The 12,763-nt window shown below is 38.7% G+C and overlaps 1 protein-coding gene across 1 annotated transcript in view; it reads right to left on the bottom strand.

The window, feature by feature from the left end:
- The window catches only part of LOC310642944 (gamma-aminobutyric acid receptor subunit alpha-2), a gene marked incomplete at its 3' end in the record, with an annotated part of 252,020 nt that extends 239,560 nt beyond the window's left edge, over window positions 1-12,460 (bottom strand). The window contains exons 1-3 of the mRNA XM_083366934.1: window positions 12,346-12,460; window positions 11,781-11,874; window positions 8,596-8,711 (exon numbers count right to left, since the gene is read on the bottom strand). Coding sequence (XP_083223060.1) covers window positions 8,596-8,711; window positions 11,781-11,874; window positions 12,346-12,358 — 223 coding nt within the window. The 5' untranslated portion in view covers window positions 12,359-12,460. The remainder of the gene's footprint in view (window positions 1-8,595; window positions 8,712-11,780; window positions 11,875-12,345) is intronic.
- Window positions 12,461-12,763: the final 303 nt, after the last annotated feature.

Genomic DNA, 12,763 nt, shown 5'->3' with positions numbered 1-12,763 from the left:
CTCAAGGTTGACTCAGCCTTCCATCCTTCCAAGGTAGGTAAAATGAGGACCCAGATTGTTGGGGGCAATAAGCTGACTTTGTAATAATGCCACTTGGGGGCCCCTGAAAGCCCTAATAATAAGCAGGCATATACATAGAATGAAGGCTATTGCTAAGCACATTGATTTGTGCTTTAGATTGTAAGCCGCCCTGAGTCTTCGGAGAAGGGCGGGATATAAATGGGATTAAAATTAAAATTAAAATTAATTAATTGGTGAGGAGCTCGTTTTTTATTTTATTTTTATTTATTTTAATTCCATTTATATCCCGCACTTCTCCGAAGACTCAGGGCGGCTTTACAAGCTTAGCAGTAGCCTTCATTCTATGTATATGCCTGCTTATTAGGGCTTTCGCCCCCCCCAGCGGCATTATTACAAAGTCAGCTTAATTGCCCCCAACAATCTGGGTCCTCATTTTACCTACCTCAGAAGGATGGAAGGCTGAGTCAACCTTGAGCCTGGTGGGATGCGAACCTGCACTAATTGCAGGCAGCTGGTGTTACTTAAGGAGGCATTAGCCCACTGCTCCACCAAGGTTTTATTTTCTTTGCCCCAGGGTCATCAGGATTAGGAGCTCTGCGCAGCATGAGTGGAGCAGCATTTTGTGGATTGGAGATAATTGTGTCATTAATTGCCTCATGCTGGCTTTTGTACTGGGGCAGTCTGGATAGAGCATCAGCTAAGAAGTTTTTCCCTCCCGATATGTACTTTAGAGTGAAGTTAAAATAGTTAAAGTACTGTGCCCATCGCACTTCTCTCAGGGACAATTTGCGGGGAGTTTTCAGTGCTTCTAGATTTTTGTGATCAGTCCATACTTCAAAAGGCATCCTGCTCCCTTCTAGATAGTGCGTCCAGTTTAATAGAGCCCAGCAGATTGCGAAAGTCTCCTTTTCCCACACAGGCCACCTCCTCTCTCACTCAGTGAACTTTTTTTGAGGTGTAGGTGCAGGGTTGTAGGGTCCCACCCTAGTTCTTTTGCAGTAGTATAGCTCTGATGGCCACATTGCTGGCATCGGCTTGAATTACAAAGGGCTCCCCTGGGCAGGGGTGCTTTAGGACTGGTTCAACAGCAAACAGTCTTTTTAAATTCTTAAAAGCTGTCTGACAGTCCATGCTAGCGGTTGGCCCAGTCATGGCTCCCCTCCCTCTTTGCCTGTTTTTAGTAATTCCATGAGGGGTAGGGCAATTTCGGCAAAGGAGGGAATGAATAGATGGTAAACGTTGGCAAATCCTAGGATGCTCTGGAGCTGCTTGCGAGTCTTGGGGGGCTGCCATTCAATTACAGCTTTCACTTTGGTCAGGTCCATTTCAATGCCCTCGTTGGAAATTCTATAGCCAAGATAATCTAATTGGGTATGGTGAAACTCACACTTTGATAGTTTGACATAAAGTTTGGCATTTAACAGTTTCTTTAACACTTCTCTCACTAGTTTTACATGATCCATCATATTCGTGCTGTATATCAGGATGTCATCAAGATACACCAGAACCCCTTTGTATAAATAGTCATGTAGGACCTGATTAATCAGCTGCATGAAGACAGCTGGGGGCCCCTGTAGTTCAAATGGCTTGAGTTTGAATTGATAGCTCCCCATGGGACAATTAAAAGCAGTCTTCCACTCATCTCCCTCCTTTATCCTCACCTGGAAATATGCCTCTCTCAGGTCTAACCTAGTGAAGACACTCCCCTTTGCCAGGTGGGTTAGTAAGTCCTTCAGGACTTTATTTTCCACACTCACCATGTTCAGACCTTTATAATCCATGCAGAGATGAAGCGACCCATCTCTTTTTTCTTTAAACAACACTGGGGCTTCCATAGCAGACTTGGCCCATTCAATGAATCTCCTCATTAGGTTTTCATCCACATATCGCTGCATCTCCTCCATTTCAAGGGGGGGGGGATGTAGCATACATTCTCAGTTGTGGGAGTTTCGCTCCTGGTAACAGTTTGATGGAGCAATCATTGGGTGTTGCATTCTTTCTCACTAAAAGCCTCCGCTAGATCCCGGTAGTCACTGGGGATGAGTGGCTCACCTGGTTGCGATAAGGCAGCCATATGCATTAGCTCATTGGGTGGGCTAAAGTCTCCTGTAACATCCATTGAATTAAGGAGGGCTTGGGTCCTATAGGCAACCTCACAGTCCTCATTCCCTTCTCCCACCAGATAAACAGCTTCCATTTGTCCAACCAGGCTAATCCTAGGATTACAGCCTCAGCCATTTTTGGAGCCACCAAGAAATGAATGAACTCCCAGTGCTCACCTATTTTTAAATGTAGGGGTTTATTCTGATGACCACATTAGCTGTCCTTGCGGCTTGGGCTTTGCCCCCAGCTGGGAAGCCTGAAAAAATTCCTTCTCCACCAGCTTGCTGGCTGTTGCTTCCCCTCTGGAGTAGCAGCCACTGCTGCGCTACTACTTTCAGGCATTTTCTTTTTCTCTGTGCTGAGATCTTCCCTGAATCTTTGTCAGCTTATTCCTGAATTCTAAGGACAGCGACTGGGGCTCAGGACCCCAAGATAGTTAGGAAAAAGATTTAGTTTTTGGCTTAATGACATGGTTCTGACAGATGAAACTCTTCAAAAGAACTTTGAGGCATTATTTACCTTAAAGAACCTTTTATTCAACTAGCATAATATCGGTACTTACATAATTGAAGTCAAAAACTGACTTCCCCTCCCCTGGGCACATAATATCAAAGCACAATTCCCTCCTCCAATCTACAGTCATAAATCACATTCCCCAATTAGCTCGAAGCACAGGCTTCCTCTCCAGCTCTCCAGCCTGCCAATTCTTTATCATCTCTGATTTCAACAACTTTGATTCTCCCACTAGGCTCAGTGATGTTATGTCTAGATGGACTCTCATTCACATCCCCCCTCCCTAGCATCATCTAACTCAAAAAATGAAAGGAAGAAAATGGCTACATTTCCATCTGTTGTCAATGCAAAAACATCCGATGTTAGCAGCATTGACATCATATGTTTTTTAGATTTTAATTTAAATTTAATTTAAAAAGTTATTGCTTTAGATCCATTAGACACATAGGTGGTGGGTTAAGCTCACTGTTAAATGCTTAGGATATGATTGTACTTGGAGTCATATTCTTGATGAAGCCTTTGTTCTCCTGAATTACACATCCATTAGCTGGAAACTAACATAAAAAGAAAATAGCTATTGCATGTTCTTACAGTTGCTAAAAAGGCACTATAAGGGTGGAAGCACATTCTATCTTCCACCAAATGTACTTTTTAACATATGTGAGCATGTATTTCATTGTCAAAAATTGTATTTGGAGAATTAATTTCAGCACATATACGTATTTATATGCTTAATTTCCATTATAAATAAAGCACATAACTATTGTTGAATCAACAAATCTAAATTTAAATAGTTTAATTCTACACATAAAACTATTGTTATATAAGATATGCATGTTTTTGTCTTTTTTATGTTTTTGCAGACATTTTTAACAAAATTTTAATAATTTTTGATACAGAACAATACTAGTTTTTTTTCTCAAAATGGCTTGGTGCTTTCTTACAAAACAACAGTAGTATCTCTCCTTTCATATTTAACAAATTCATCTAAATTTAAAACACTTTTTACCCTGGTACTGATAAATACTGCATAAAACAAACATTTTACAATTTTTTTCCAGAATTATTTTGTTCTGGGCTGAAGTTCCTTCTTGTCCAAGGGAATGAAAAAAAAATTCCAGCCATATGTGATAAGCACAAATCATGCCTAAATAGGAGTGTGAGAAGAATCCAGAGAAAGAAATATTTTGGGGAATATTAAAAGGCAGAATATGTTTCCCCAAAGGAATAATGGAGAAAATCTTTAAAAAGACTGAAACTAGCCCGCAGAAACCAGCCCCAGTACCTAGGCAGAGGCCAGCTTTTAGAAATGCAAATTCAATAATCCATTCAGGAAGGTTGGAGCCTTCCAGCTAGAAACTGAAGAGATTAGGAAGACAAAGACACCTAAAATCTACATACCCCGCCCTAATTCTAAGGACAGGAAACATAACAGGATTAACCCATCAATACCAAAAGGACACACTCAGACTCAGGTCAGGAAGCCTCAAACAGGAAGAACTTGAAATACAAAGCCCAAAGGAGACATAAAAGCCCACCACTCCCTGCTATATGTGGTCAGTTTTTCCCAGAGTCATCTTTCTATCTGGCTCTCCTCTTCAAAAAACTACAACCTTCTTTCTAAAGCAGTCTCCATTTTGATTATTCCCAGCTTAGACTGGACGTTGATGAAGATTTTTCTTTCTACAGGAGCACACAATAGAGTTACAGGTAGTCCTCATTTAGTAACTTGTTTATTAAACAAAGTTAGTCACTTAATGAAACAACAGCTGTGCTTATGATTTTACTTCAGCTTTGCTTTGTTTTATAGACCTGTGAAGGTTGTAAATGTGAGGATTGGTTATAAAGTTACCTTTTCATTGCTGTCTTAACTGTGAATGGTCTCTAAATAAGGTAGTTCCTAAACAAGGACTATCTGTATAGAAATGCCTCAGAAAACTTGGGATGATGCTGTATATTTAAAAACTAATTATTGACTCAAATCAGAGATGAAATTATTATATCACCTATTTCTTTATATTCTTCTTTCTTGGATTTAAGAATATATATACACTTTGCTCTAAGGGACGTGGTGGCTCAGTGGGTTAGGACGCTGAGCTTGTCGATCAGAAGGTTGGCAGTTTGGCGGGTCGAATCCCGAGTGCCGCATAGCAGAGTAAGCGCCTGTTACTCGTACCAGCTTCTGCCCACCTAGCAGTTCGAAAGCACGTAAAAAGGCACGTAGAAAAATAGGGACCACTATGGTGGGAAGGTAACAGCGTTCCGTGCGCCTTTGGCGTCTAGTCATGCCAGCCACATGACCACGGAGACGTCCTCGGACAAGCGCTGGCTCTTCGGCTTTGAAACGGAGATGAGCACCGGCCCCTAGAGTTGGAAACGACTAGCACGCATGTGCGGGGGAACCTTGACCTTGACCTTGATACACTTTGCATTAAGAGGATCCTGCATGGTGCAGGACGCGCATAGGGAGGTCCCCTAAACTAGATCCTGATTCTACTCATGTATTCTCCCTTTTCTTTTTGTGTGTACGTCAATGTATGTTCCCCTATGCAGAATGCCAAAGTTGTTGCTGTAGCAGATCTACTGTATCATTTATCTTTCAACAGTGAGGATATTTTCTCTCTTTCTGCTTAAGGAAGATTATTTTTTCAAACTGACATGTCTGCTGAAAGATCCTCAGTATGTTATAAAGGATTCCAGATCATTAAAATATTCTTCCTCTGTTTAAATAACGCGGCAGACAGCTCTGTTCATCTTCAAGATAACTAAAATCCTGGCTGTAACAAGGAACTTATCTTGCAAATTAATAGCAGTTGCTAAGTTGTCCTTTTACCCATTATCTCAGTAAGGAACTCCTTCTGAGAACACAGTTTGAAAACTATGGGAATGGCAGAGGAGAAAGAAGAGAATTGCCTAGGATAATGGATGCACAAGATGTCAACATTCAGTACTTGTACATTTCAAAACCCAGTACTCAGAGGAAGTACCCACAAATGTAGCTGGCTACAGTTCCAGGCAATTATTCACAATGAACAGAATCTACTGATGAAAATTAGGATAGGGCAGGCAAACTCTTCTGTCAGAGCAAAAGAGATCTTAATGGAGGCTATATCTATATTTCATACAACTCTATACAAATCAACTGTACTGCTATTCTGGCCAGCCCTCAAAATAGAATGTTTTACGAAGAGAACAGGGCAGCTTTGAATTTTTAGAACTAAACAGGACCCTTCAAGCGTCTATAATCTGTAAGACTGAGCCTTCCATTGCAATCTGAAGATAATTTCTCTTGCACTGTTCTCACTCACATGGTCACATATTCTTCAAATTATAAACTCAGCAAAAAGCAACTATCATCTAAGCATTACATGATTCACACACAAAAAACATCAAAGAAGTGAACAACTGTATAAAATATATAATCACTCATGTAATGATTTGCCATATTGATCAGGAAAAGCTAGCATAGCCATATCAGAAAGTTATTCCGCTCCTGTGTAGGAACTCCACACAAGACATATAGAGACAACAGAAGAACACAGAAAGTTTAAATCAGTAATGAGGAGCCAAGGAGGCGTCTGGAAGAAGAGATAAGGTTCTACACTTTTTAGTCCAGTCAAAGAACACTTGTAAACAAACATCTGCCTATATCACTGGCTACACAATTCCTGGCAAACAAAATTCTTGCATGTTATTTTTTAATATAGTAAAGATTTGTGAATCATCATTTATTCATACATTGATGCCAGAAATAACCAAAAGAGGGAGAGATGTATCAGCCTATTATTTCATTGTTAAATCAATACACAGTTACCTGAACAGCAAAGTCAATGTTTAGATCTTTTCTAGGACTCAAATGCAAAATTTTGATGCAATATACAGAATTCTTTCTCCAACCTACTGATTGCAAAAGATTGCAAGTTTTCCTTTTTTCTCCTAAATTTGTGTTCTCTTGTTCTAATGTTATAGCTATTAAAATATAAATTAAATATTTCATTTAAATCTTTTTTGCTGCTGCTGTTGCTGATATATGTGATATATAAAGTTTTTGAAAAAAGTACTGTGGGAAGAATCCAGGGAGAGAAATATTTTGGGAAATATTAAAAAGGCAGAAAATATTTCGCCAAAGGATTTTAAATGCAGAAATCAACCCACCCACCCCAATCTCTCTGCCCCAGACAGAAACCAGGTCTGCAGAAATGCAGATGTGATAATATTGTCAGAAATATTGGACTCAGGAAACTGGGATTAGGAAGAAAGATCCCTAGAATCAACAATCCCTCACACCTAAAATCCAACAGTCATCAGCCACAGTGACAGGGAAGCAGGATATGACCTTTGGGAGATAATAGGATTAACCCACCACCATCAGAATACTAGAAAGGCACACTCAGACTCAGGTCAAAGTTCATGCCACAGGAACAAACCCAAACAAAAGCTCAAGAAGGTATAAAACCCACTCCTTACTACATGTGCTCTCTCTTTTTTCCAGAGCCATCTTTCTGGCTCTCCTCTTCAGTAAACTACAACCTTCTTTCTAAAGCAGTCGCCATGTTGTTTATTCCCGCGTTGGACTGGACCCTGATGAAGACTTTTTCTTCCACAGTACGATATTGTGCCTGTATATTTCAGCCAACTGAGAAGGTTTATCAGTGAGTACAAGTGTTCCCATTCCCATACAACCATTCATTTAGTAACCATTCATAGATCCAAGAGCACTGAAAAAAATAACTTAAGACCAGGCCTCGCACTTATGACAATGACACCATCCCTATAATCACATGACCAAAATTCTGGAGCTTGGAGACCAGCATGTTTTAGGGCCATGTGATCACCATTTATAAGCTTCCCAGACGTTTCCACAAGCACAATCAATGGAGGAAGCCAGATTTTCTTAATAATTGCAATGATTTGTTTAACAACTGCGTGACAAAAAAAATGGGCCTGACTCAATAAACAACCACCTCGCTTAGCAACAGAGATTTTGGTCCCAATTGCATTTGTAGGTTGAGGACCACCCATATATGGGACTATATGCATGTATCAAATCACTATATTTCTTTAGCATTTAGGCTACATCATGATATTTTCAGTCTGTATTTCATAGAACCTAAAAGTCCATGAAAATTTCAAGGGATCCTGTAAGAGGCTAAGTGGGGAACAGTTCATTCAAAACACAGCCAATTTTCTATCCCTAAGCTTTGCCTCTTGATCGGGTTGCCAGGAATTGTCTTCTTTTTAACAGATTTTCTCACAGATTTCACAGCCTTGTATTCAGCAATTTTCTGTGCTGTTTCAAATCTTTCTTAAATTTTGTAGTGCTATAAAGAGAATATTTCCTTGCCCAGCATGGCAACAAAAGTCTCCCTTAGTGAAAGGCACATCAGAGATAGGTAAGTTTAGTTCACTCCAAAAACAACTGCAGAAAGGAAGGTTTGAAGCTCTGGATGAAAGACAGGTATTTAAATAGAATACATGAGTCATCCTGACTTTCTTTAATAGTTCTAGCAGAAGTAATCTAGTCCTACATAGTGCTTCTAACACTAGTTATACAGGAAAAAGGCTATTAATTTTCATTAATATTTCTAATCTTTCAATGATAGCTTAATAGTCAAAGTTCTTTTCCTGTTAGGATTAAAGTACCACATTTGGCCCTTGGGGCAATTTATATATACTCAAATAAATATATAGTATTAAGTTCCAAATTAATCCAGAATATAAAACAAAAAGTACTACTCACCCAAGAACTTCATACCATCTGTACTGAAAAGTGATTTTAAACATAAAAGGTTTGAAAACCAATTTCTTGAACCTAGGATCAACATTTCACCCACAACTTAAAATTCCTACATGAAATTTTACTACTAGGAGAACATTAGTAAACAGAATTATTAAACCCCAGAATCCTAGCAACATTGTAGGATCTTTTGTTTGCTTAAGAATCAAATTATTCATTACCTCCCAGTCCAGGTCTTAGACGATTATCATAACCATCCAGAAGTCTGTCTAGAATTCTTGTGAAGATAGTAATGTTATTTTTTGCTTCATCTTCATTGATGTCAGCCAGTGCTGATCTAACAGACATTGGGGAAAAAATAAACTAAGTATGCTCCATGTACATTCATTATGATTTGAATATGTAGTGATCAATAGCTTTTTAGATATGGGACCTTTCATTTAACATCACCTTTCAATATGTATCTAATGCTAACATAACAGCAGTTACTTTCCTGTTTCTAAATACTGCTGCTTCCTGCAGTAAATTCTACTCAATATTAAATACTCAAATTATGTGTATTTTTCCACATGTCTCTGTAACCAGTAACCTTGGGTGATGTTGAAAAAACTAAGCTGGATTAGGTATGGTCAATACTTGAATGGAAGACGACCAGGAACTTGTAGCCAAGATTAGAATTTTGAAAACACTATCCCAGGAGAAAACAGTGAGAACCACTCCATATTTGTGTTAAGAAAACTGCATAGCATGTCCATGAGGTCACCAGGAATCAAATCTGGCTTCTATTACCTTCTTCTGGGATTTGTTCAAAATTCAATCTAACTTATAAATGTAAGGTTTCTGGTGATCTACCACCCAAGTATTAACCCAACCCTGTTTAGTTTTTTCAAGATGTATCAAAGCTAGCTAGATGTTGCCATCTGCTTGACTGCTGTCAATTACACAGATATAGGTAGTTGGTAACAACCCCTAAAAGAAGAGGTTGACATGATTTTTCTGGTCTTTGCAGAACTGGAAACAGAATCATTTTTCCTCTTGAGAAAAACTGCATAAAACACTCCAAAATACTGTACAATGCTGATATTTCTGGTTACCTATGAAAACAAGACCTAAATAGAACTCCCCAACTGGTGCTGTACAAAAGAATGTCTTCAAGGACAATCAGTACAAAGATGTTGGATATCATTTTTTTTACTTTAAACCATCTAAAAATTTACTGTATTCACTCAGGGACTGTATGGTTCACAAGCCATAGATCATGGGTGTCAAACTCGCTGCGTCACCTGACCTATCACAACATATCATGACTTTTTTTGCATTGCCAGAGGGTGGGCGTGGCCTCTGCATGATGCAACTGGCCTGTGGGCCAGCAGTTTGACACCCTTGCCATAGATGAACTCCCCATGTTGAATTAGCCTCTGTGTAATTAATGGGCACATACAGAATGACAAAGCAAATGATAAGAATTCGGCCCAGTTTTTTAAAAAAAACACACTGAGATTGGCATTATTTATTTATTTATTTATTTTTGGGACTTATATGCCGCCGTATCTCCCGAAGGACTCAGGGCGGCTAACAACAATTATTGCTGTTAAAATACTTTCAACAACAGTAACTGAAAACAATAATCAGGTTTCAGTGAAATATATTGATTTCCTAAAATAAAAAACATCATATGCAGAATGAATTTAAAGATGAATGGAAAAGAAAATAGCAACAACAAAAAATTACTTAATTTCCTCCTTTCTTTTTACTAAAAGCATATACAATATGCTTCCGCTGTCTGGCTAAGACTGAAAAGGTAAAGCACCTCATAACATGCAAATTCAAATAACAAAGACATACAAATTTCAAATAACAGAATCACATTAAAGTAACATTAATATTGCTTTATCATCTCCATGCAATCATCTAAAAGTATTTGCCACAGGTTACTCAAAACATATTCTAAATACTATTAATGCATGCATAATAAAAAGGGATGCGGTGGCTCAGTGGGTTAGGATGCTAAGCTTGTCGATCAGAAGGTCGGCAGTTCGGCGGGTCGAATCCTGAGTGCCACGTAACAGAGTGAGCGCCTGTTAGTCGTCCCAGCTTCTGCCAACCTAGCAGTTCGAAAGCATGTAAAAATGCAAGTAGAAAAATAGGGACCACTACGGTGGGAAGGTAACAGCGTTCCGTGCGCCTCTGGCGTCTAATCATGCCATCCACATGACCATGGAGACGTCCTCGGACAAACACTGGCTCTTCGGCTTTGAAATGGAGATGAGCACCGGCCCCTAGAGTCAGAAACAACTAGCACACATGTGCGGGGGAACCTTTACCTTTACCTTTTTAATGTGTAAAAACAAATGTTTCTGGAAGTGTTCAAGTCTTTTCCATAGACAAATTAGTACACAAATTGTAATAATTGTATCACTGAGTCTAATTCTGAAAAATTAGAAGTCATTTTCTGTTATTCATGCTGGTTCCTTGACAGCAACATGACTTACTAACTTGAGTAAAGATAGGAAGACCAGGCCTTCTATGGCCAAACTCATACTGCAGTATCTTTGCTAGTTGGATAAAATTGAAAATACTTTTTCATTCTGACCACAGAAATATGTAGCCAATTATTTAGCCCCAAATCTAATTTTTACAATAAACTTTGAAGTTCAAAGATTTGAGGAAAACAAATATCCAAATACATTAGCTAGGATGATAGTACAATCCAGATTGTGAATCTACAAGCAAAAATGTAGTGACAAATCACTATTAACTGGATGCATAATGAGGTCAGGTGACACCTAATTTAATGAACATTGTTAAGTTGTGCTCTATGATGCTGTTATTTTAGAACTGCCATTTATTCAGCAGCCATAAAAGTTGATTAATAATTCATATTGTTTTATTTTATGGAATTATGGAATTGTATACTATCTCCACCTAGAGGTTTACAGATTAAAGAAGTCTATTCTGTTATTTTGACAAAAATTACTGGTCTGTATACAAAATACCCCACTACCTTTCCTATTTTATCTTGCTTCTGGACTTTAGAAAAATCTTATTCTCTGGGTGGACAGGCTTGGGATAATTAATAGTAGCACTATGACTCCAGAAATCACTGCAAAACATTAAAGAATACAGAAACAGAAAAACAATCTGTAAACTAATTTCTGTTTTATTTTAGGTTAAACATGACAAATGTCATTTGACATTTAAAAGCATAGGTTACTATAAGTTTACCAGCATTTTACTTTCCCCATAACTTCTTCCTTTACTTGACTTGTTCTGCATACAATTAGAAAGCTCATGTTAGGAATATGATTTTGATCACTCATCTCTGTATATCTGCCATTTACAGAAACTAGCCCCCAGAAAACAATATATTCAATGTTGCTTACAGAAAATCCAAATTTCCTCTCACCTTGCAGAAAAGCATATCAAGAAAATGAGAAGCCACTGCATCATGTAGGGTATTTTCTTCCTCTTCAGAGCAGCTGCTTTGCAAAACCTAAAGACTAAAAAGGAGAGGATACTTAGCTTATATCTAATCTATTGATGCTTTCAGTTCAGCTCAACTACCATCACTTCAAGGAGGACTTTAAATCTTGGGGTCTCAGAAGCACTTTTTCTCCTAGTGTCAACTTATATCGCCATCCTTCTCTGAGATCATGCCTTGCTCAAACATGCAATGCATAACTAAAAGTGACATATGGACAGATGCAACTAATACTATTTTCTCTCCGCCATTCTCTGTAACATAAAAAGATTCCAGACTTTACCCTATCCAGTAAACTATTTAATCACTTCACCACTGGTATTGTACACTTATACATTTACCCTAATTCTATATATTTTCCAAAATATATAAGAGAGAGATAAGAGGAGGAGGAGGAGGAAAGAAAGAGGAACGGTATTACAGACATCTCTGTAATCCAATGCAGTTTCTATCATCCAAATGTTAAACCATGTTTGACTGAAGAAAATACCTGTCACGTTCATGAAGACAAAAGATGCAATTCATAAATAATAAGTCACAGGGCAGCACAAAGTTGCAGTATCTTTTTAAAAAGGATCTACTCAAAACAGGAGGCTCGTATTAGCTGAAGGTTCAGTGAATCCTCTTTATGCACAAGCACATTCACAGCGAGACAGGCGGAAACAGAGACTAACATCCCCCCCCCCCCATTTTTGTGCAGATCAACACACAAAGCCACTCATTCTTGAGTTTTTCCATGGGTGGAGATAAGAGGGGAAGAGGGAAGAGGGGGTGAGGAGCCTACCTTGGGAGTACCAAGAGGCGCTCAAAGGAGCTTCCAAAAATAGAGAGAGAGATAAAGTGATGGTGGTGGCGGTGGTGATGACAATAATAATGAGGAGGAGTAAGAGGGGGACTTGGTGAGGCTG

This window comes from Vipera ursinii (assembly GCF_947247035.1).
Source record: "Vipera ursinii genome assembly, chromosome: 7".
In the NCBI taxonomy this organism is placed as follows: Eukaryota; Metazoa; Chordata; class Lepidosauria; order Squamata; family Viperidae; genus Vipera; species Vipera ursinii.
This window is presented reverse-complemented; position numbering and strand designations above follow the sequence as displayed.